General features: G+C 40.5%; 4 protein-coding genes across 4 annotated transcripts in view; all 4 read left to right on the top strand.

Annotated features, from left to right (window-relative positions):
- The first annotated feature begins 7,466 nt into the window (after positions 1 to 7,466).
- Positions 7,467 to 12,735, top strand: LOC145447903 (uncharacterized). Its single transcript, XM_080326173.1, has 2 exons — positions 7,467 to 8,373; positions 9,001 to 12,735. Exons 1-2 carry the CDS (start codon positions 7,945 to 7,947, stop codon positions 9,763 to 9,765), a joined length of 1,194 nt encoding a protein of 397 aa, XP_080182299.1. The 5' UTR covers positions 7,467 to 7,944; the 3' UTR covers positions 9,766 to 12,735.
- A 58-nt stretch (positions 12,736 to 12,793) lies between these two features.
- LOC145447902 (uncharacterized) lies at positions 12,794 to 15,668 on the top strand. The gene has a single exon (XM_080326172.1). It carries the CDS (start codon positions 12,796 to 12,798, stop codon positions 14,560 to 14,562), a length of 1,767 nt encoding a protein of 588 aa, XP_080182298.1. The 5' UTR covers positions 12,794 to 12,795; the 3' UTR covers positions 14,563 to 15,668.
- Positions 15,669 to 15,699: 31 nt separating this feature from the next.
- On the top strand, positions 15,700 to 16,310 carry LOC145447904 (DNA-directed RNA polymerases I and III subunit RPAC2-like). The gene has a single exon (XM_080326174.1). It carries the CDS (start codon positions 15,700 to 15,702, stop codon positions 16,024 to 16,026), a length of 327 nt encoding a protein of 108 aa, XP_080182300.1. The 3' UTR covers positions 16,027 to 16,310.
- A 4,425-nt stretch (positions 16,311 to 20,735) lies between these two features.
- Positions 20,736 to 23,862, top strand: part of LOC145447990 (WD repeat-containing protein 90-like) — a 33,315-nt gene continuing 30,188 nt past the window's right edge. Inside the window, exons 1-4 of the mRNA XM_080326300.1 lie at positions 20,736 to 20,893; positions 20,959 to 21,087; positions 21,209 to 21,300; positions 22,164 to 22,311. Coding sequence (XP_080182426.1) covers positions 20,863 to 20,893; positions 20,959 to 21,087; positions 21,209 to 21,300; positions 22,164 to 22,311 — 400 coding nt within the window. The 5' untranslated portion in view covers positions 20,736 to 20,862. The remainder of the gene's footprint in view (positions 20,894 to 20,958; positions 21,088 to 21,208; positions 21,301 to 22,163; positions 22,312 to 23,862) is intronic.

Here is a 23,862-nt window from a genome sequence, read left to right as displayed (position 1 = left end):
TAATAGAACGGAGGTCTTTTGTTCCTTTTCGTATAGAATCCTTGCATTGTTTTGTGCGAGCCCCACATGCTATGTTCACTGAGTAATTTTTCATCATTTAACCCAGTCTTCGAATGTGTCCCGCGTTGAAACGCGTTGTTTTATCATGACGACACCACCGGGTTAATTACAAAACCAATCAGACTCGTGTATGCTTTGTGCGAATGTTTTTATATTGTCAATCCTTTCAACAAATCAAGACTTCAAATGAACGGACGCTTTGACGTGTTGTAACTGTACACGGCGGGACCAGAGACTTGGGAAGATACTGTGCTGTCGGCTTCTTAGGAATAGAAAACACACGAATCGATGTGCAAAATGGTCTATCATCTCTGTTAATGTGGGAATATGATAGCGCGGTGTCGGATTACCCCTCGCGAATAGTGGAAGTGTCATTTCGAGGCGCGCTTCGCGAGGGCTCGGTAAAAACCGGCTGGTAACGTATCGAGCCCGGATGTCCTGCGGGCTTGTTCGTGTAACTTACTAGAAACACACGATTAATTGGCAGGCCTGTTTGTATCGCACGCTGTTCTCTGTTCACGGCCGGGCTCCGCATTGATTACATGCTATTCCACCCATGTCCTGTTACGTATCTTGGGAAATCAGATTAATAGAATGTACTCCGTTGGTATATCATGCCGAAATCCGAACCCATATATTCTGAATATCATATTCAATCAAACGACATGAAAAATTATGATCCATATTAATAGGCCTACCCTATTTTCAGAACCCAAAATAAGACATTTCAGCCGACCAGTCAGCATGAGTTCTGCTGTTACGTTTGAGTTTGATGATGTTTTACATTTCCTTGGAGGTAGGGTTGTGCATATACAATTGTGATGGCATAGTGGATTGATACGATTGAAAATAGGGTAAGTATAGCTCCTTTAGCGATATAGGCTTCCAACTCCTGCCACATACCGACCAAAATATCTTTAACCAGGACTACATCGTCTTGCGGTCGGCGGTCAATATCAACGTACTATAGCTGTCGAACCGATTATTTCGAGGGTTCCAACCATCTCATATCGGGTGGTAAACGACTCCGTAGGTTCATGCAACATGTTTTTGGAAAGTATTTACACAATTATGGCGTAATTATATAACTTAGAAATCATTTTTTTCTTTTTTAAAGGCCTTTCTTTAAAACATGTTTATACAAAGTGTTTTGAACAACCATTTGTTTAATATGCAACCCTAGTTGGAGGCAAGACTTACAAAAACAGACACAAAACAACAAATAAAATTTACTTTTCAGAGTCAGCCCGCGAATACTTTGCACTTTCCCTAACTTTTGCCGATAGAGAATGATCATTTTTAACGATATCGTGAACGAAGGCCAGTAAAGTTCGAGCTTGCGCCGGAAATATTGCAACGCGTCATCGTTTGCATAATGGGCCAGATGATTTAATTGCATAAAGTAGAGTAGCGCGTTCCAAGACACGTGAAAATTACCTCAAGTGGAAATAGAAAATGAAAGATCTGAAAAACACTCAAGTAATATAAAAAAAGTAGATTTGGTGTAATGATCGCATACTTTGAGCAGTTACACGGGGGCGCATGGCTACTTATGAACTGTACAATATTTATTTTCGGTATTCAATTCAATTCAATTGCTAATCATTTTATCATTTCAATACACCACAAGACTGTGAGACGATGAAAGATATGAAGGTGTCGAAACGACTTGGAAGTTGTCTTCGAAATCAGACACCCAACTGGCCAAGGTGATGTTAAAAAGAAGGCATGCACATTGCACATGTACACTGAATGAAATGTAAACGAAGATTATATAATAGGACACGTGAAAAAAATGTGACGTGTGTCGGAAGGCGAGATCGATATATCAGGTCGTGGTCCGGTATAGTTGAGGGCTAACTAGTATGAATCAGTAGAAATTGTTTGTATTTTGACTGGATTGTGGACAATATTTGCGTCACAATACCAAACTCCATTACAATGCACCATTCGGGACTTATTTTGGGGGGGTTCCGCGACCACGAGCAGAATAAAATTTATATTTTCGCAATCAATACCGCGGTAGCTTTCGATTGATGCCCGTTTTATCAAATTTAATGCTCGGCAAGCTGGTCAAAAATTATCGTCAAATTACCTTTGACCAAATGGAAAGTGCGTGACGTAGACCAATCTCACTGAGCCGTGAGATTTGCTTGTGTCCACACCATATAGGACACTATGGTTCCACGAATCAGGTCCGGTATATTTGATAGAGCGATGATCTTTTTTGTCCACCATATGATAGTTGGACGACGTGGACGTGCCCGTGCGTCTGTCGTAGGCCTACTTGTGCACTTTTGATACCGAGGCAAAGAAGTCATTTAAGTTTTCGCGGCAGTGGCCGCAGTAGAAGATACATAGGCTAAACTTGGCAATTTAGTTTACGCATATCTTTTATGTTTAGGACACCGAATCGTTTGATCAGTGATTTGTTGGACACACATCCTGGTCCCTTTGGGGCTCTAGCTATGATACGTAGGACCTGATGCTGTAGTTTTTGCAGTAGATGCAATGCAGTTTTACTGACAGCCCCCAACAGATGATGCCATATTGTAACTTTGATAAGAATAATGATTTAAAGAGTATCAGAAGGACCCAGACTGTCATGTCGTCTCTAAGGCTGTTGAACAGACCACAGTTCCGTGATAATTTTATTCTTGCGACTGGTGTAAATAATGACCACAGTATAGTCGAGAAACGCCATGAATATGCTACCAAAAACAACAGTAGTAGTAGTGGCGAGATAGCGTAGTTGCATCGAGTCACCAATGGCTTGTGGGTTCGAGTCCGACTAAGGTAAACTCCAGAATTTCTCTATAAGTGTTGGAGGTTTATCTAGGCTCCTCCTCGCCATCCCAGCCGTGTAAGCGGTGTCTTATAAAGAGACCTAGAAGTGGGTCGTGCTACAAGTCGGCAGCTATAAAATAAATACGAAGAAAAAATGCCTGGTGTAAATGACCATAGTAGTCGACAAACACCATGTACCTCAAAACAAACAAACAAACTGCGTGGGCATTGCATGGCTCTTATATCAAGAAGCGCATTATGAAAAATTGTGATGTAGAACACCTTTGTCAGAATGAAGCAACACGGTGTGTCACCAGCAGTGTACGCACAACTTCGGTTTGGTCAGCCAACAACTGCTGCTGTTGAACGTTCTCTTTCCATTCTCGTCAAGCTATACTTTGGTAAGGATAGACACTTCTACTATGCCCGAGAATGCAGGAAAGTATCTTTCGCTGTAGTACAACCGATATTCATTATTTCTACCAAACTACTGGAATTCTTCATGGGGGCAGATTTCGTTAAAATCGATTTTTTTCATGAAAAAATTTGTCTGTGTTTGAGTCAAAAAAGTTTTTTCAGGCCGAACAGGACTGTGTAAGGACAGACAGTTCGAACCAGAAATTATGATGGTACAATTCTAACATCATACGCGGGAAAACCCCTAATTTGCATACGTTAGGTCGAAATTTGGTCAAAATTAAGTTTTTTAAATTAAAAAAATGTCAAAATATAGATTTTTAGGTAAAAAAAATTGCCCTACTCTTGCATGCTTTTAATTCTGACTCCCACATTGTATACTTTAAACTCCGAATCTGAATCCAACTCCCAATACAAGCTTTGTATTTTTGTTCGTGACCCGCGAATATGGGTATAGGTAGCTTGCGTTACTGTACGGGTGATGCCAGATAACTTGGATTATTATGGTTTAGTTCGATTGAGTTACAGTTTGGGGTTATGTGGTGTGGTTATGGGTAAATCAGGTTTGTGTAAGTTGGAGTTACGTTTTTCGAGAACCTAGTTTGGCGATAATGTACTTTGGCGATACCACAAAGACCACGCCTACGGACACCAGCCACATTCGCAGATCGTTATTCTATTCCGCTCTCTCGCGACAGCATGGCACGCAATTGATAAAAAATTGGTAATACAGTAGCATTGTGCGTGTGCTGAGAATCTTACCCATACGTCTAAATACATCCTTTATATGTCTATACTATAGTATATTATCGATATTATCATGGGGGAAGATACATAAAATTTAGGGCATTGTTAAGCAATGAAATGAAAATTCAAGACCAACTGCGAAAAACCAGTTTAGGCTACAAAGACTACCGGAATTATATTTAAATTTTAATGTGTTTAAACGGCAATATTCATTTTCAACAAAACAAGATTCATTGCATCGCGCATTAAAAGATATAAAAATCACCGATTTAAAGAAGAAAATGCCCTGCTACAAACTAAGGCAACCATATTTTGGAATAGGGGGGAAAGGAGAACACTTTTGTCAGATCATAAAGTTATAGTTGATCAAAATTGAAAACAGGTGATTTTGAAATATTTACTGGAAATCTTGTTGTGTTGACTAAAAAAGGTCATCTCTCTCGACTCCTGAATAACCCGCTATTATACAATACCAAAAAGGTCATCAATCCGGCTCGAGGTTGAATTGCATAAAAAGGAGGAGATTTAGGTGTCCTCGGAGGACAATTCCTCCTAAATGAGGGCATGCTGGTAGCGCGGCACTTCTAAATCTCCAAATTGAACGATTTATCAGTTATCGTTTCAGTTTCATTAATAACTTCACCATGCAGATCAATACACCACAAGATTTGCGATACAATGAAAAGATAGAAAGGTGTCGAGACGACTTGGAGTAGTCTGATCAGCTCCCTCCACTTGGACTTGGGCGATGTAAAGAAAGTGCATGCACATTGCACACTGAATGAAAAGCAATAGAAGATGACAAAGGACAAGCGATTAAAATGAATACAGTAGCATAATACCTTAATATCGTGCAACGTGCATAAATCTATGTGATATGGGGCTACCCCAGTGAGCTAAATAAACACAATTTGCAGACCCCCTGAATTCGTTATGCGGCCACTGGTTTCAGTTTCAGTTTCAGTAGTTTGTGAAGCGCAGGAGCGACTGCTGCCTGCCTAGCTAGGGCCCCAAAGGGGCCTGGTTGTCCATCCGACAAGTCGCTGCTGAAGAGATTCGGTGTCCTAAACATAGAAGATATGCGGAAACTAGAATTCGCCAAGTTTATGTATCACATCAGTTCCACTACGGTCATTGCACCGAATATTTCAATGACTTCTTTAACTCGGAATCAAAAGCGCACCAGTACAACACACATGCGTCCACGTTGTCCAACTATCATATGATCGACCGAAAAGATCGTCGCCCTATCGAATATGCCGGTCCTGGCGTGTGGAACAGTATCCCTCCAGCCATCCGACGGTCGACGAGCACGTCCAGTGTCCACATTCAAGTCGAAATACAAACAATTACTACTGAATAAATACTAGTCCATCCTCAAGAATACCGGTCCACGATCTGACCTATCGATCTCGCCTTCCATGACATGCCACCCCATTTTTGTCGCTCGCTTTTTTAACTATTATCTTCTTTTACTTTTCATTCAGTGTGCATGCCTCCTCTTTACCTCGCCTAGGCCAAGGTGGATTTCCGATTTCAAAGACTACTCCAAGTGGCTTCGACACCTTCCTATCTTTTCATTGTATCGTATTTTGTGTTGCATTGAACTGATAAAAATTGCTAATAAACGATGATGATGATGCAGCTGGCTTCTGTTTTAGTTCAGTGGTTCGTCATGTCTCGTTAGGCACGAATGGCACAGGCCGCAGGCGTTTCGGGTTTTGACGGAGTTGCTTCCCTGGGTATTTGCCAAATTGCGTGTTGGAGTCCCATTTGCTGCTAGTTTCGCGAGGTTTCATCAGTAAATATGAAGTTTACAGTACTATATTCGATCTATATCATATGCATGGTACCGTTCGGATCGAGACACAGTCTAAACCAGGGGTTCTCAACTTCCGTTGTATAACGGGCCGCATTTTAACAGCAGAAGACGCTGCGGGCCGCAGAAAAATATTTACATGTATTTGTGGGCTAATGTTAAATTTAGGCTAATGTAGCCTATTTACCAGTTGTATACGGCCATGTAATACGATTTTATGCATTCTAAAGCATTAATGGACAGCGTTCGTAAGATTGCAGCTGCTGCTTGTTTTAAAACTATGTATCTTTTTGCGGCGGAAGGAAATCCCTTCATGGACCGTGCCTTGCGTTCGATACCAAGTCTGTATATTCAACTTCAAACCATTCCACCAGAGAACCAAACTCTCTGTTTCAATGCGTGAGGGAGCAATTATAAAATTACGGTAACTTTTGCGTTACGGAGGCCATTATCACATTGAACTCTGAGTGATATGTGAAGAAGTCTGGTGATCGGGGCCATTTCTGGGCAAACCAATCGGCCCTTTTTCTTTCCATCCAAGCCTGGGGCCCTGCAGCAATAATTACAGCAGTCACCTTTGTCAAGTTGACATCTTTGCTAGTCCCTTCCCCACGTTTGCCCAGCCTGCATTTACTCTGCATATACGTCCACTCTGATAAAATTCAACCAGGTAATTAGTTATGCAATATCGGTGGAATCGTACAAGGCTGGGTTAAGTAGTCTACGCGGCAACATGTTTCAGAATATGCCATAAAATACCGACTGACATTGATGTTTCTCGTCTGGTCACGATTGAATCAGACGACTGTATCATCGCAATTCGTCGGGTGATGTTGTCCTTGCTATACCAAGTTCCGGAAACCGCAAATATTCGCACAGAACGTTGAGGTTTTATTGAAATAACACCTTTTTTAGCAGATGTCTTGGGTTTAGCGATATTCCAATCAATTTTGAATGATGCGTCTGTAACGTCGTCGGCAATCTTAACAACCTTTCGCACTGAGTCTAACACTCTTTAAAAGTGTAGGCCTACTACGTAGCGGAATTCTCTTGAACTAAAGTCCAGTCGAATACCGATTCAAAACGATACCAATCTGAAGTCGAGAATATATCAAGAAACGAGAACACATTAAAGCAGTGGTTCTCAAACTATTTTAGACACGCCCCCGTTTTTGATAGGTAAAATTTAGTGCCCCCTTCTCGTCATATAACAAAATGCAACCAGAATGCTAACAACACAAACGGCTGGTTCGATGGCAAGGAAGGTTATGGCTGCTGATGAGAGAATTCTCAAATATGAAATTCTGACTATACACCGAGAAATAACTAGGAAACGGAGATAAATTGCGCAGAGCGCAAATTTTTTTGTTCAGTTGACCGCAGCTTCGCCCCCATCAGATGCTTTCAGGCCCCCAAAAGAGCGCATCCTCCAGTTTGAGAACCACTGCTTTCAAGAATGAGTAATCAAAAGAAAGAGAGACGGTGCGATAAAAGAGCTAATTATCTAAATTAATTTGTAAAAATATCGTGTCAGAAGTAATTGCGTTTATCATGAAAGATGTCGCGGGCCGCAAAATAATCGTCTGCGGGCCGCATGCGGCCCGCGGGCCGCGGGTTGAGAACCCCTGGTCTAAACTGTACCGGTAATATCGTACGGAAGCGAGAAGTAGAGCCATAACATTGCTGCAGACTGCAGATATATCGTTTGTCACCGTACTACACCGGCTCAACAAGACGTATGCTTTCTCATTACGTCTCGCCGTCTGTTAATTCCGAATTATAAAGAAATACAACATTTATTCAGTTAATATCATATCGGTGTTCATTATCATGAGCACGAGAATTGCAATGTCTGCACACCACACCAAGCTTGGCTCGTTTCACGCTATATATATACAGTTGGCAGTTCTTCTGTAGCATTTTCATTTTTCATGAAATCCATAAATTGAATTAGCACTAAAACTAGAGCATAGTGACATTAATTGATTAGAATTAGTTACCGTAGTGTGAATAGACTATACCGTAACCGTACCGTACTAGAATTATCTATAGTCATCCAAGTCTGATCATTTCAACATACTTTCTGCAGAAACTTCGTTTTGCTAGCTAACTAGATGCCCAATAATAGTGTAACACCAGAGATCAACTTCTGCGCTTCCGTGTTAGCAAAGGCTTTCAGGCAAGAAGACTCGGACGCCTTCAGTCTGTGTCACGATGCGCTAGGCAAGATTTTCAACCCGGAAACTCTCAAAGAGATCGAAGAACTCGCTCATAAATTCACTTCGCTGCCGACGCCGAGTCTGGAATCGAAAATAAATTGGCTGCGTTCGCACGGAGTAGAACCTATTGACGTAGACGCGCTTTTCGAGAAGAAGACAAAGTCTGTAAAGAAACGTGTGCCTGAAGTGAAAACGGTGGAGCCGGAAGTAAAATGCGAGGTGTCTGCTGAAATCGAGGACAAATCTAGCGCAAAGAAGAGGAGCAGGAGTAAGAAAAAGAAGAAGCCGATAGAAGAAATTCAGAAAAAAGCTGAAACTGTGCAGGTGAGAATTGAGAAAATTGCTGTAAAATTAGCCGGGCCTGGCCTAGTGTTCCAGAAGTCAAGAGCTATTCGACCATGAATACCGGTATGTCGTCGCTACCAAACTATACACATTGACTTGTTTCATCCACCACGTCACTTCAGTATTTCAATATATGTATTTTTTTGTTGCTTAAAAGTCCAGTAGAAGCAGGCTTGAATACGGAAGATTAAAAAATTTTGGTCATGTTTCTATACCATGAATTATATTTTCACGTAAAGTCAGCATCGTGTCTGGCCGTCTGGGGTGTGTTCGAGTCGTGAGCGTTAGTTAGACTCGAACAGAACCCCAGACTCACTTCAGACATGATGTCTGAGTGCTAGACAAACTTAACACAGTTGAGACATGATAAATGAGCGTTAGACGTACATGAGCACACTCAAAACATGATTGCTATGATGTATGCAACTTTAAAACATCCCAGACACACTGCCGGCATGATATCTGAGAGCTAGACAGAGTTGAACACACTCCATGCACAATACCTGATCCCTAGACAGACTTGAAAACACTACAGTCATGATACCTGTGATACCTTAATGAAAATCTGAGTGTGATATCTTGACTCACACGTTCCATTATTTCCAGTTGACCGCGGAGGAAGAAATATCCGCCATCGTAGCCGCGGTGGAGAAGGCAGGCGAAGCCCAGAACGCAAAGCGCAAGAAAAAGAAGAAGAAAAAGGCAAATAAAGCTGCTCAAAAATCCGCTGACGAAGCTCAGCCACAAACGCAGGAAGCCATCGCGATAGACTCTCAAAAAATGGACTGCAAATCCCCAACAGAGACTCCAATGTTCGACTCCGGAATCGGAAGCTGTGTAGCCAGCGGAGGAGAGGACAAGTCTTCTGTGTTATCGGGCAGCACGATAGAATCCATCGGTGAAAATACGGAATTGGTAACGGAGCGTTTTAATTTTACCTTCAATCTCGACGACAATGTCATATTAGAACATCTTGACAGTAATGAAATTTATAAAAAAGTCAGTAACGGCGCTGGCAAGCGTAAAAATGAATCAGAGGCTTGTAATGTCGTGGAAATGACTTTTGGCGCGGCGTATTTTCCTGCCGCCGATAGCAACGTAACAAAAGAAGCTAAAAAACCTATTAAAATAGTCAAAGCGAGCGTGTGGAAGATCGAAAACGAGGCGAAAAACGGCGATTACGAGATTACTTTCAAATTGCCGCAAGTCGAAACTGCGAATGGCCCGAAAATTGAAAAGAAAATAACGGCGTTTCCTCAATTTCGAGATGCGGAGGTCAAAGGCGATTTCGATCACGCGGGCGCCATACAATTTTTAACAGAAGAGTGGAATCTATCGTTGCAAAATCCCTCTGTGCAATGGCGCAAGTGATTTGTTGTCCGTCTGTTACTCTGCGTTGTATCCAAGCGAATCATTTAAAAGCTGTGTTGATTTTTTCCTGAGCCATCGGATAATGTGGGCGTGATGTGATGTTTGATGCGGTTCAAGATGATTGTATGCTTGGCTTGTTCAAAACTAAGTTTTTTGTTCAAATTTTACTGGCTATTTGATAAAATCGTTGAGTTTGCAAAAAATAAGGCTGCACACAATATTTGGCTAAATTCCTACCTGTAGAAGCGAAGTTATTAGAGTTTTTTACATTTCTTTTAAAATTTCATCGAATAGCCGGTAAGATTTGAGCAAAAAAGTAGATTTTGAACAACCCACACATTTTCGATGCTTTGTGAGATTCAAAGTGCTGTTATACTCCTGTTTCCTGGAAGAGGGAAGATTTGGTTATGGCACTGTTTCCGTTATATTACAGAGATAAGATGTAGCTATTCAAGAGGACTTTGTTTCCGGAATGTATTGATTTCTCGAAAAGTTACTCGGAATGATAGTGATAAGTTTCCGATTCATCCACTCGATCAAGTATATACTTCAACAAGACCCGATGGGTCCTGCATGAATTAAACGAAATGATAGCTGACAGTGGCGTTATTTACCACATCTTTCTTGAGGCACATTTCGTCACTGTTGATTTAGCTTATATCCGTTTTTCAATTTTTGAGGTCCATTTTTCAAATTCTTGGAAAATCAAGTTTTTGTACAATTTACACTTTTTTTCGGCCATGAAAACTTACAAATTCTTAATTTTCTCAAAATCTGTAAAATGGACATGAGCTACTCCCCACCGCAATAATAATTTGGAACGTTGGACCTATATATGGTTATTGTAAGATTCCAGTTTTTATTGTAAATTCATTACTGTGTCGCTTGATAACAAAACCTGATATTTTGTCTTCATTTTTCATAGAGCATTCAACAGTCCTGTCTTTTCCCATTCATTTCCGTTACTGTTCTTTTTATTGGTTGTAGACCTATTATAATGTGTAAATTTTTCTATTCTATCCGTGTCAAATCGTTTGAAGATTGTGTCGGACTGCAGATTTGAATCGTATCAATCCTAATGCAATAATGGAAACATTGAAGGTTGATACAATACTCAGTATCTCGTATTTACTGATCTGTAAAAACAAAATGGCTGTATTCAGGAGAAAACTATTGACTGACTATCATATCTGCGGTTTTCTGGTTCTTGCCGGTGGCTGCCTGAATATATAACCCCCAGTCTGACACAATCAATTCCATGTGATGTAGTCACTCAGATGGAGAAATTACTCGGCACCATGTTTAGAAAGACTCGATAAAACTTATTTACTGAAAAATATGTGGTTGTTTGTAGATGGATAAAATGGTTGATCCACATAATACTGCTTGTAATGCGTATGCCTTATTCCTATCAAAGGCCTCTATGCTTTGTGCCTCACGTTGGTTGCTTCAAAGGTATATACCACTCCTAGAATGACAATGTCATTCACTTAATAAAGCTTGATTTATTTTATTTATTTTCCCCTGCAATTTACAAGCTATGTCTCATATGACGGTAATGTATGTTTTTTGTCTTTTGTGAACTTCAGCGGTGCAACGTAGGCTGCATGCGCTATATAGCCTATTCTTTGCAAGCTGCATTGTCAGTTTATGCTCGTTTCGGATGTGCGAAATTTTCATTTGCATCAAATATTTTGATGCTTGATTTTGTGACATCTTAGTAATTGATGTAATGCGCAGTAGGGCTGTTCAAAATCAGCTTTTTTTCCGGATGGGTTGCCTAGAAAACGCTCCACGCCAAATTTGGCTCGATTCTATCTGCTAGATTTGTACACAAAGGAGTTTGAAAATTTTGAATTTATTATTACAAATGTTAAAAAACTCCTTGAATTTAACTGTCAAGCCCATGAAATTGTAGAATCCCAAAATTATGAATGAAAATCGCATATAACTTGACTTCTACGGGTTGGAGTTTCGTCAAATTCGTTTTACATCGATTTTGTAGACAACTTGACAATTTCACGGGGTCTACAGTGAAATTTGAAAATTTTGATTTTGTATGTTTTAATAATGAATTGATCATTTTCAAACCTCTGTGCGTTAACATCTACCGGTGGGATCGACCCAAAATTGGCGTGCAGCTTTTTTCTTTCAGCAACCTAACAATTTATTCAGTGAATTCCCGAAAAAAAGTTATTTCTGAACAACCCTAAATGCAGTGGTTACGGCTGACTAATTTTTTTATTTGGAGCATATGGTCATTTTTCAATTCATTTTTCAATGCCAGTCCAGCCCTACCCTTCACTCCTAAATAATGGTTTAATATCGCCACCAAATCTGCGTATAGGACTTGTGATTGATAGTCCACATATACTTACAACTGTACGGTGGCCAGATTCCCGACGCTTAAATTGTTATGCGGTACCACCCCACCGATATTTCATCACGTGTCTATTTTTTGTGGTCACACTCGCGTGTCAGTTTATCAGTGCCTGTTTATTTACATTGAAAAGTAATGATGGTTAATACTTTGATTGTGTATGCCTGTTTGCGTGTGCTGTTACACTTAACGTGCTGATTTCATAAAATTCACTACGATGCCATTAAGTTTATGCATTATCTATGTAATTCTAAGTTTGGATAGTTTGTATATCTGCACCTTGTTGATTTTTTGTGATAGCACCGATTCTAAACAAAAAGGATATGTATCACTTGATACTCCGGCCTGGAATTCTAGATAGGACGATTGTTTTTCACTGGTGTGTGGATCACCGTATGAATTTTTTGCCAAACCGTAGTTGCGACGTACCTTCGTTACTTGTAGGCTAATTTATGCTGCTTTTTTGGTGCTTAACACGTATTTTTGTGTGCGGGAATTCATTTCTATATGCCAGTGTCGTAAATTCGAAATTTGAATTCGTAAATTTGACGAAATGGTATCAAACAGTTCATAGCAATCTTTTTATTAAGGTTTTACCGATTTTATCCGATAATCGTATATAGTTTATTATTAATCTGTTCCGCTGTGCTATGGATGATAGCGAGAGCGAAAACGAGGGGCAGCTTCTCATCGACGAAAGCGCGGATGCTCTGAAAAAAAAGGGAATTACGAGAAAGCCGAAAACAAGAAAGGTCGCGAAAAAAAAGTCGCTGAAAATTATCGTGAAAAAAGACAAATCGACCGGCAGGCGTCCCGTAAATAGTTACGCAGTCGACGCGAAACCGGCCGAAACTGCCAACGTTAGGACTTCCGGGCGTATACGAAAAAGGACGAGAAAACATTCCCCATCTCCAGTCAGAACGAAAAAAGAACCCCCGAAGAAGAAACTGAAGGTTAAAATTAAAAATGTGAAAAAGACAAAGCAAAAGAGTGCGAAAAAGCCTGTTTGTGTGGAAAAAAATGTGAAGGATAATTGCCATAATACCAGTGTTGACATTGAGGGCATCAGCGATGAGGAATTGAACAACGTTCAGTATTCCAGCGTCATTGTTGATGAAGATCCGCCAGTGGAACTGAAATCGAAACCGAAAACTAAAGGCATCAAATTAAAGTTATCGTTAGGGAAAGTGCTGTCGTCTCCAGAAACGATAGACGGCATTATTGAAAAAGATACACAGTCTACAGATGATGCTTCTCCCGTGCAGACATCTGAAAAATTAGAAGAGCCTGCGATTAAACCTTTGATTATCACGAAACGTCAGATTAGTTCAAGTAATGGAGAGAAGTATGACATTGCTTCTCAATGGACGGGTAAATCTACGTCTGATCGAGAGAACAGTTCCCTCAATACATCGAAGGACTCTTCTTTTTACAAGTTATCATCGGAAGAGCATAAACCGCTGACTTTAAAGCTATCGGTTGGCCGTCCGAAGGTCGCGACTCAATCTTCCATGGTAGACACGGAAATTCAGAAAGAAAAGGTGTTTTCGAACATCCGCAGAAGCTGGAGTATGATGTGCCCAACGCAAGACAGCGTACAGCACGTTACCGCCTCGGAAACTGTCACGAAAATCGAGAGTAGACCACAAAACGGGGACGTAAAACCAGTCCCTGTTACAACCCCGCATTTATCAACCACCCCATACTTCAACGCAGGGCTACAGTCTTTGTTAGATGTTGTTTCTGTGGAAATTAAGGAACAAAATAAAGTGTCTTTGGAATTAGAAAAAACGAACGTCGGAAAAACAAACGCGACTGCTGATTCTTTGAAACAGCCTTTGCCTTTAGAGAGTCATTTTTTGATTAGGCCCACGTCTAAATTGCCCGTAAATCCGGAGAAGTCTTCAAATCACGAAGGACATCTGCCGTCGCTGACTTTTCCCAATCCGAAACTGACTTTTTCCACAAAAAAGCGTGCCAAAGCGAAAACTGCCAAGTTTTCTCCGGAGAGTACGGTTTTGTTGCCTACTGTATTCGATAGCGAAGATAACGATGCAGATTTAACAAAGGAACTGACTGATAAAGAAAAGAGAAGACGTGATAAGAAAAAGGTTATGAACTCAGACTTCATTGATCCGGACACGGTGGTGTCTGGACCTGACCCGCGTCCAAAAAGTGACCCGGCTTGGAAGACACAAACGTCTCAGCCTCCCAGACAAAAATTAGGCGGGCAGTCCTTGCTCATGCCGCAAATGGCGTCGAACTTGTCAGAAAAATCTGACCCTCTTACGGGTAGTACTTGTAGAATACCGCAGAAAAATGTGGCCGTATTGCAGAGAAAGCCAAAAAAGGGCATGGCCACCGCAAAGCAGAGACTCGCGAATAAGTTGAAGCTCGGTAAAACGTATGCGTGTTGATTGAAATCATAGCTCTTATTGTTTCATGGTTTTGTTCCCTTTGGTATGTGTTGCTTTTATTTGAGAGACTCTCGGGGGTGCAGAACTTCGATATACAACTGAATGATGTAATCGTATAGGAATAAACCCGAATATCGTCTGTGACTAGTAGAGAATTGAAAAGAACTTTGCACGCATATAAGTTCATATTTGGTGATAAACTGTTGATATATAGAGTTTTATTGTAATCTCTACTAGTTGTTGACGATTTCCCCCGACGAGTGTAAGCCTAAAATATTCGGGTTTGTTTGTATTATTCAATTGTATACATTTTATATAGGCATTTGGAAGTACAAAACTTCACTATAGCAACAAACGATGTATTCATATCGCCGAATTTATTGCACCCGAAGAATTTCGGCCAACTGTCATCAGGAGTTAAATGTCAGTGACCAAATTCGAGATTTAGAAAAAATTTTGTCGTTGGGATGTAATAATGACGCTGGAGTTACCATACGTCCTCCGAGGACGCCCAAATGTCCGCATTTGTGGCATTTCGTCCTCCTGTATAGCTTTAAAAGCCAGGCGATACAGTTGCGCATGGACTGGACAACTAAAAAATGCCATAAATAACGCTAAACCTGGATTTTGACAGCAAGGTTGACTAAAAAAAAAGTCAACGCCGACCGATTTTACCTGGCTGCATGTCTTTCGGGAGACGAGTTGAAAAAATGACGTTTTTTTCAGTCGACCCAATAAAATTTCCTGTTCATTTTTTCAAATTAGCCGTTTTCTCGTCTGCTAATATATTTTTGGTATATTGTAAAAAGTATCTTCTTTCGGATCTCAAAATATGGTATCCCTAACGTTTGCTCGTGATGAGAGTCAGTCAAAAAGCTTCAAGCGGACGAAATTTGACGATGTGAATGTATGATTTGTTGCTGATTTTATATTCCAGATTTTTACCTTTTGGGTTTTGTGATGTGATTTTAAGAATGGATGGTTTTTTGACATTTTCTAAATGTGTTTAGTGGTAGGAAAATATATGACCGTTTCAGAATGGCACTTGCCGCTTTGGTTTTAGTGAGCATTGTGACCAGTTTTATGAACTTATATTATTTTTCAAGGTTTATTTATAGTATTTAGGACCGCGGGAGTATGACGCAAGTCGGCCGTGTCAAACTTGAAATCGAGCCGGTCGAAGACGGCAACGAGGACACGACGTGTACTTATATTCTAAACGACGAAGACCACACGTTGGGGAACGCGTTGAGATATATCATCATGAAGAATCCAGAGGTGGAGCTCTGCGGGTATGCGATACCGCATCCCGCCGACAACAGAATGAATTTGCGAATACAGACGCTGGGGACGTCTCCCGACGATGTGCTGAGAAAAGGCCTGGAAGACTTGAATGCGGTTTGTGAACACGTGCTTGGAACATTTGAGAGTGCGGTTGCTGAATTCGAGAAGGGCGGTGCATAGTAACGTCCATGGTCATGCCGTGGTCTATTGTTGACATGCACATGCGAATGACAGTTATCCACAAAGACAAAGCTCTGGGCATGTGATGCATATCTGTTTGTTAATTTTGCTAAACGTGTCTTTGGAATTTATTGATCTCTAGGAGATGGGGACTTGAGAATCAAGTGATTATGTTGGACTTGGATGCGATTGTGGATAAGAATGTCTCAATTTTGCCGGGTGATGTTGATAAGGATGTTATCTGATACTGTGAATACAGGCAATACCTGTGCGTCGGTCTTTAATCTGTGTTAATTAATTCCTTATTGGAATGTTGTAGCAGATAGGATATGTTTAAGATCTATTTAGGATAATGCGTACAAGTTTTACAAGCAAACTGCGCGCTGTTTCGAACGCAGACGCATGTACGGATATCAGAGGGTTGAAACAAAATTCAATGCGTGTAAGGTGTAGTGCGCTATTTTAATGACGAATTCGGATATCAGTGAGTTGAAACCAATGTACAACAATAAATATCTAGGTACAGAAGACAGGCTGCTAGGGTCGCATCGCAGTAGAATCGTCAGATGGGTTGGTATGTCCTTGCATTGTTACGGCTACGCAGATGGCGAGCTATAATAGTAGTTTATCAAAATGGTTTATATGTAGACTTCAGAGCTGGTTGATATTTCATTCCTTGTTATAACATGCAGTAATTCTACAGTCACTAACTGAGTATAGAAGCAGACTGTTTCAGTCTTTTTGCAGTTTCATGCACTGCCAACTCTCACATCTTTCGCAGGCTTTTGAATATTCTGATACAATTCAGTTCGTATATTTGCAGTTCATTGTACATCATTGGTGACATTTTCCAAATTCCTCAACACAAACAACAGAAATAGATGTAATATAGATTGATTGAGAAAATAGCAGAACAAATATAATGTAGCTCTGTTTGCAGAGTTGCCACAAGCACCCACAGTTCGCATGTCACGTGTACAGCTAAGCATTCACAGTAAAACTGAAGAACAACATCTGAGAAGATCTAACTGGATGTTATTCCACATTGATATTAATTTCCACCCGTAGCATCGGTAAGTTGAACAGGAAAAATATTGAAGATATAATTATCGGAATTCGGCTTCTGGCTGCCCATGCTAAATTCACCAGTGTACAGAATGTCCGTCTTTCCAGAGACATCGCTGGCGCTCTTCTCTTTAGCAATGGAAAAACATACCTCACGTGAGGCAGGTAACCGAATACCACTTGGCATTGGTCCCAGAGGCCTTGTATTGTGGCCATTTTGCAATTGTCTTCAAACCTTCACTGCTATGTGACCGTCGGCAATCGTCATCAGCGATCTATCAACAGCCAGAGCTACACCGTAAATTAGTTGATTGGGCTAGAAATACAGCGATAGAAAAGTGAAATTGCTTGCCTAGGCTATACAACTCTGTCGACTCGAGGATCTTGGAAACCAGGGCTTGAAAGAAATGGCGGGAAATGAACCCTAAACAAAGATAAACCTTGATTCCAAAAACGCTGCATGTCGGATATATGTATTTATATTTTATTTACAGAAATCAAACTCTATATGGAATGCTATTTGGCGTATGCAACGCATAAATTTTCAAAAAGGCTGATCACGAATCCGTGTACGATCACCTATAGATAACTAACCGTTGGTTAGTTGTCTATAGATCACCATTTCCGCTCACTAGAACCTGGGGGTGGTTTTACTGTGGTCAAGTCAGCAACGTCGGCGATGTCACCATATCGTCGCAGTGGAATCAATCGTCAGATTATATTTTCATCTGCCAAGCTGCTGTACAATGCGACATACAAGACACACAATGCGATAGGAGTAATGCCGTACGACTTGGGGGATTGTTGGACTGGCATCCACCTCGACCTAGTGGCCAGGGCTAATGCCCGTGACCGATGTGACAGCATAGTGTCTTATATGGTGTCGACACAAGCAAATCTCACGCCTCAATGAAATTGTATCACGTCACAATTTCCATTTGGCTACAGGCAATTTGACGGTCATTTTTGACCGGCTTGCCGAGCATTAAATTTGGTAAAACGGGTATCAATCGAAAGCTGACTCTACACTGATTAAGAAAATATAAATTTTATTCCGCTCGTGGCTCTGGAACTCCCACAATCAGTCTCGAATTTTTCATTGTTATGAAGATTGGCATTGAGACGCAACAATGTTGTCTGGTGAAACGAGAGAGTAGCTCAAGAGAAAAAGAGCCAGACAGCATTGTTCAGCATTGTTGCGTCCCAATGCCAATCTCCGTAACAATGAAAAATTCGAGGCTGATTGTGGGAGTTCCAGGGCCACGAGCGGAACAAAATTTATTCTTTCGTAATCAGTGCAGAGTCAGCTTTCGATTGAAACCTGTTTTATCAAATTTAATGCTCGGCTAGCCGGTCAAAAATGACCGATAAATTGCCTGTAGCCAAATGGAAATTGTGACGTGATACAATTTCACTGAGGCTTGAGATTTGCTTGTGTCGACACCATATAGGACACTATGGTGGCAGTCTTCTTCGATGTTATTCTCTCTTCGTCGGTCCTTCTTAGAAGCGATTTCTTGCTGTTTTTTCTTTACCGGGTCTTTTTTTGGCTTCTTTGTAAGAGCAGAGACGCGAGGGACGAGGAGCCCAGAATAACCCGGGCCGCCTGCGTAGATGGCGCGGACGCTCACCGCTACGCTATTTTCATCAGTTCAAAACTGCGATACAATGAAAAGATAGGAAGGTGTCTAGAACAGTGCTCTTCAACCGGGGTGGTCGTACACCCTAGGGTGTACCAGAATTTGCAAAGGGTGTACCACTCGGATGGGGTGTACAGGGGTGTACCAGATCCGAGTAACAATGAGCCGATGGCTAGCTATCACAAATGCAGGTTTATAGGTCAGTACAGACGGGTTGACGCACAGGTTAAAGAGCAATATGGTACAATGTTATCTCAAGTGTAATACTGTACACCGCTTGATTGTGATGTCATAAGCAAATATTTCTTCTCTTCATTTAGCCGTCGGCAATAGACCAATGGTTCCGTTTGGTGTTGTAAAGTATGCAGTTAACAAACATGTTTTCAGCTAGTCATTTGTATTTTAGGGATTTTTGAGGAAACCGCCGCGATAGCTCAGACTTTTTGAATCTGTGCTTCCTACCCGACGCTAATAAATACCGCAATGCACATAAATGAAGTGACGTAGCCAGCCAGGGTCGAAACAGCTTCCACATTGAAATCGAAACCCTTTTGTTTTAAAATGCCGACTGTATGTCCAATCTTTCGCCACACATTAGCAATTTAGTATTTTGTTATAAGTGATGTAAATTAGCGACAATGGACTGTGTGTAGCGGCATACGATTCTGAGGTCACTGACATCTCTTGCAGCCCATCTGCTACTATCGACTCTGTGTGGTGTGTGGCAGGCCTGATGCGCAGTAGGCTGGTGCGCCTGCTATCATCGCTGATCTGAATTACCGTTTCTGCAGCACTAGCTTTACCTACTCTCCCCCCAATACTGTTACATTTAGGTTGATTATCGTTCGTTATATCATGCTGTTTTTGCTCTGACACGAAATAAATTCCAATTTGCGTAGGGTTACCATACGTCCTCTTTTAAGAGGATTTGTCTTCTTTTTTGACTTTTTTGAAAGTGTCCTCGGAGGACGCCCTTTTGTCCCCTTTTTTTGAGATTTTGTCCTCTTTTTTGAAAATTCAGGTCAGATTTAGTGCAAATTGCGAGTGATATGCCGTAAATCAGCACAGAAGTGACGCTCCGGCGGGTATTTCGGAGTGAAAAACTGATTTTAGCTCTGAGTGAAACGTTGACCTTTTTTTTAGTCATGCACCTAGCAATGCGGAGAGAAAAACGGTATTTTGAGCTCTGAGCGGAAAGACGACCTTTTATTTCAGTCAACCGATCACCAAGTGGGAAAAATTCACCGGTTTTTTAGAATTCTTCTCCGGTTTTGCAAGTCTCAAATTTCTGAAAAAGAGTCCTCTTTTTAGATTTCCAAAATATGGTAAGCCTAAATTTGCGTGGCGGGCTGCCTAACTGGCTGCGACTCTGTGACCAAATACTATTTTATTCAAATCCAATTTTTTTGACGGCAATAACTCCGCTTCTATTGGTCGGAATTGAACCAAATTTGAAGAACATAGTTTTTATAGACAACCTAATACTTTCATAGGGTGAACAGAAAAATTTCAAATTTTTCGTTATTTATTTTTGTATAGTAAATAGAAACTTTCCTCTCCCGTAGCAAGGCGGCTACTAGTTGGAATTGAACCAAATTTGATGTGTAGGCTTAAGTTAGGTAACCTAACAATTTTATCAAGTAGCCAAAGTACGATTTGAGAAAAATAGTTATGTTTGAAGACCCCTAATGAACAGGGGTGTACGAGTTTTGAGCAAACGTTAAAAGGGTGTACCACGTCGAAAAAGGTTGAAGAGCACTGGTCTAGAACACCAAATCTTTTGAGTAATGATTTATCAGTCTCACACCCTTGTGGCTTTGGCAATGATACGGAGAATCCTACGTTGTAGTTTTTGGAGTGGGTCAACTGTATTCATGCGACTGACTGGTCGATCCCGAATTCTGAAGGAAGTTTCAATCATTCGTAATCTCAACAAATGCTGTCCCCTTGATCTCGATGGATGAATACAGTTGTAGGAATTACTGCCACCTGGCGGTGACGGTTGGAATGTTTACAATATTTTATCAACGGTCCGCTGCATTAATCTAGTAGCGGTTGTTTTGAAGATCAAGTCTGCTATGCATTCGCAGTAATTTGCTTCTGTCCCGGTTATCGCATAGGTTCCAACGGCATGAATAAAAGGCAGGAATCATCGAGAATGTGTAAGTACTTGCAACTGATATAAAAATGCTTTATTTTTTATGAGCTCCTGCTTTCTTTGCTATAGTATGGCAACATCCGTATGTCAACATTTTCAAGCAGTTCAAGGTAGAAAGTTGGACGCGTTCGTCTAAAGAAGGAGATGTTGCGTCTGTAATGGACAAACAACTGAAATCTACTGTCTACAGAATATTAGGTGTGTACGATGGCGTACTAATTTCCAATTTTCGGCATTGGCCATTTTGTTAGGATTCTGCACTATCACAGCTTTAGTGGCTTACACTCTGGAGAACTTTTTGAGGCTTAATTTTTCACAGGTTCAGTCCCGGCTGGCAATTATATCCAAATTCCTCGCACTACAACACAGTCATTGGGCCTAACCGGGCGCTACCTCTATATTTTGTTCAAGGTTGGTCTGCTATTTTGTATTTTGATACAATGTCACTATGTGCCTCAATAGTTGATAGAAATTAGGATGCCAATTTCAAGTTGCTGTAACCCCCATCAGGCCAGTAATGCTACTGTTACCTTACCTTACTGAATCTTGTATGGTGATAAATGAATGTTTAAGTGGAAGTTGGATTCAATCTCAATATATAAAAACAACTTTCCCTTGAAGTTCAGTAGAGGTTAGTCAAAGCAGTCAGCGCTGCTACTCAAGTAGAAGTAGTTTTGTAAAAATTACTTTAGGTAGAAGTAGAAAATGAAAGGTCTGAAAATTAATTAAGTATAGTTTCAAAAAGTAGATTTGCCAGGGTTGTAATGACTCGAGTCACGATTTTTTGGTGACTCGACTTGACTTGAGTCATTTTTTCAAATGCGAAGACTCAATTTTTGTATTGACTCGACTTGAACTCGCGTCTCTGTGCATGACTCGAACCAAGTCATATGACTCGAGACTAGGACGGCTAAGACAGACATTGAACTGAACAGTGAGCATAATGAATCAGACCCGGGCTCGAGTCAAACCATGATGACTCGGACTCTACCCACTACTCCCTAACTTGGACTCGGACTTGACTCGGTGGTGAATTGAGAATGACTCGACTTGACTCGAGTCAAAGCTATAAAAGTGAGATTGACTTGTGACTTGGTTACAACCCTGTTAATGGGCAAAAATCTGAAGTATAAAAATATGCAGTTATGCCTAAAAACGGTTTGAGTAAAAGTGGAAGTAGTCGAAAGGCTTAACCGCTTCAGTTGTTAGTGTAGGTAGTCAATAGCGGCTTGAGTCCCCCTCTCATCATTAATGACTCTCTCTGATATTCGCAGCCTTTGCCAGCCAGATACTTTGTGGTGCACCTGGATGCTGCAACAGAGGGAGGCTTGACGGTGCGGATATCGTTTTCGAATCTTTTCAAGGAATTCAAATGCACATCCACATGGCTTCAGTTTCCGTTCGTGTGCCACGCCGCTAAAGGTGGGTGATACTACAATTGGTTTAAATCAAGCTTGGACAGCTAGATAATTATAGATGTCTGATTAGTCAAATTAGAGTGAAATACGGTAATTTGATTATAATCTAATTTGTGAAATATCTCTATGCTCTAATTCTAACTGTATAGTGCGAAACCAGCCAAGCTATATTTTAGTTGTATTTGTGCATACTGTAATTCTATTCTAATTTGATTTGAAAAAAACTGCAGCCATTATTCTCATTCTAATCCGATTCGGAAGAAAATGTGTGCACGGTAGCCAAAATTCTGACACGAATCTAATTTGAAGAAAAAACTGTGTAGCAATCAATAATTGCAATTCCAATGTTATTTTGAAAAATGCTAGCTAATGTAGCTATTCTCATTTTAATCTAATTTGGAAAAAAATGTGTAGCTATTTCTGATGAATTATAATGTAATTTGGCAAAGAAAACTGTAAAGCTATAATTCTAATAATAATGTAATTTGGACAAGACTGTATGTCTATATTTCTAGTTCCGATGTAATTTGGCAAAAAAACCGTAAAAGCTATAATTCTAAGTCCATACTAATTTGGAAAAACTGTGTAGCTATATTTCTAATTCTATTGTAATTAGGCAAAAAACTGTAAAGCTATAATTTAAAATCTAATGCAATTCGGGAAAAACTGTATAGCTATATTCCTAACTGAAATGTAATTGGGCAAAAACTAAAAACTGTAAAGCTGTAATTTTAAGTCTAATCTAATTTGCATCAAAACTGTGTAGGGGAGAGTGGGTAGGTATGGGCCACTGTTGAGGTGTGGGCCACTGCCATATCTGGTGACTGGGATATCACATATGCTTGTCAAGCTGTGTGATTGTTAGAAAAAGGCTCCAGACTCACCCATGTTACTCACAGCCGTGAGGCCAGCAGAGTTTTTGACTCAGCTAAAGATATATAATTTTTGAGGTCTAAAGTAAATTTATTTGAAAATAGGGAATTTGGGTTTGAGTCCACATATGTGCATGTTTGGATTAGACTTATTTATGGTGTGAAAGCTATAGAAATATGCTATCTATAGAGTATAGTTTTATTGCTTTGTCAATCTCTCGGATCTTTAAGTTATGGTAAGAATCCCCAAATTGGAGAGTTTGAGGTATGGGCCTTTTAGCAGGTTAGGGTATGGGCCGGCCCATACCTCAATAGGCTGGGGTATGGGACAGCATAACATATACCTGAAATCAATATTTGATTGATCCTATTAAATTTATTTATCTCTAGAATACTGAAGGTGTTGGTTTAATCCCTCTCATATACAATCACCTGAAAGTAAATCATGAAACCAATAAAAAGGCCAGTTTTCAGAATCAGATCTGAGCTTGGCAATATGAAACGTTAAAGCATGGGAGGTATCAAAAAGATAACCATGCCGTCAGTACAAAATTGGTAGAGCTACATTAAATAGGTATATGGAAAAACAGGGGATGAGTCTCACATGAAAAGGATTTCAAAATCGTTTTCCAATACTATCTTTCATGAAGAGGAGAAAAGTTTGTTAGCACAGTATGTCATCA

This window comes from Botryllus schlosseri, chromosome 10 (genome assembly GCF_051294905.1).
Source record: "Botryllus schlosseri isolate E-star chromosome 10, Bs_hap1, whole genome shotgun sequence".
In the NCBI taxonomy this organism is placed as follows: domain Eukaryota; kingdom Metazoa; phylum Chordata; class Ascidiacea; order Stolidobranchia; family Styelidae; genus Botryllus; species Botryllus schlosseri.
This window is presented reverse-complemented; position numbering and strand designations above follow the sequence as displayed.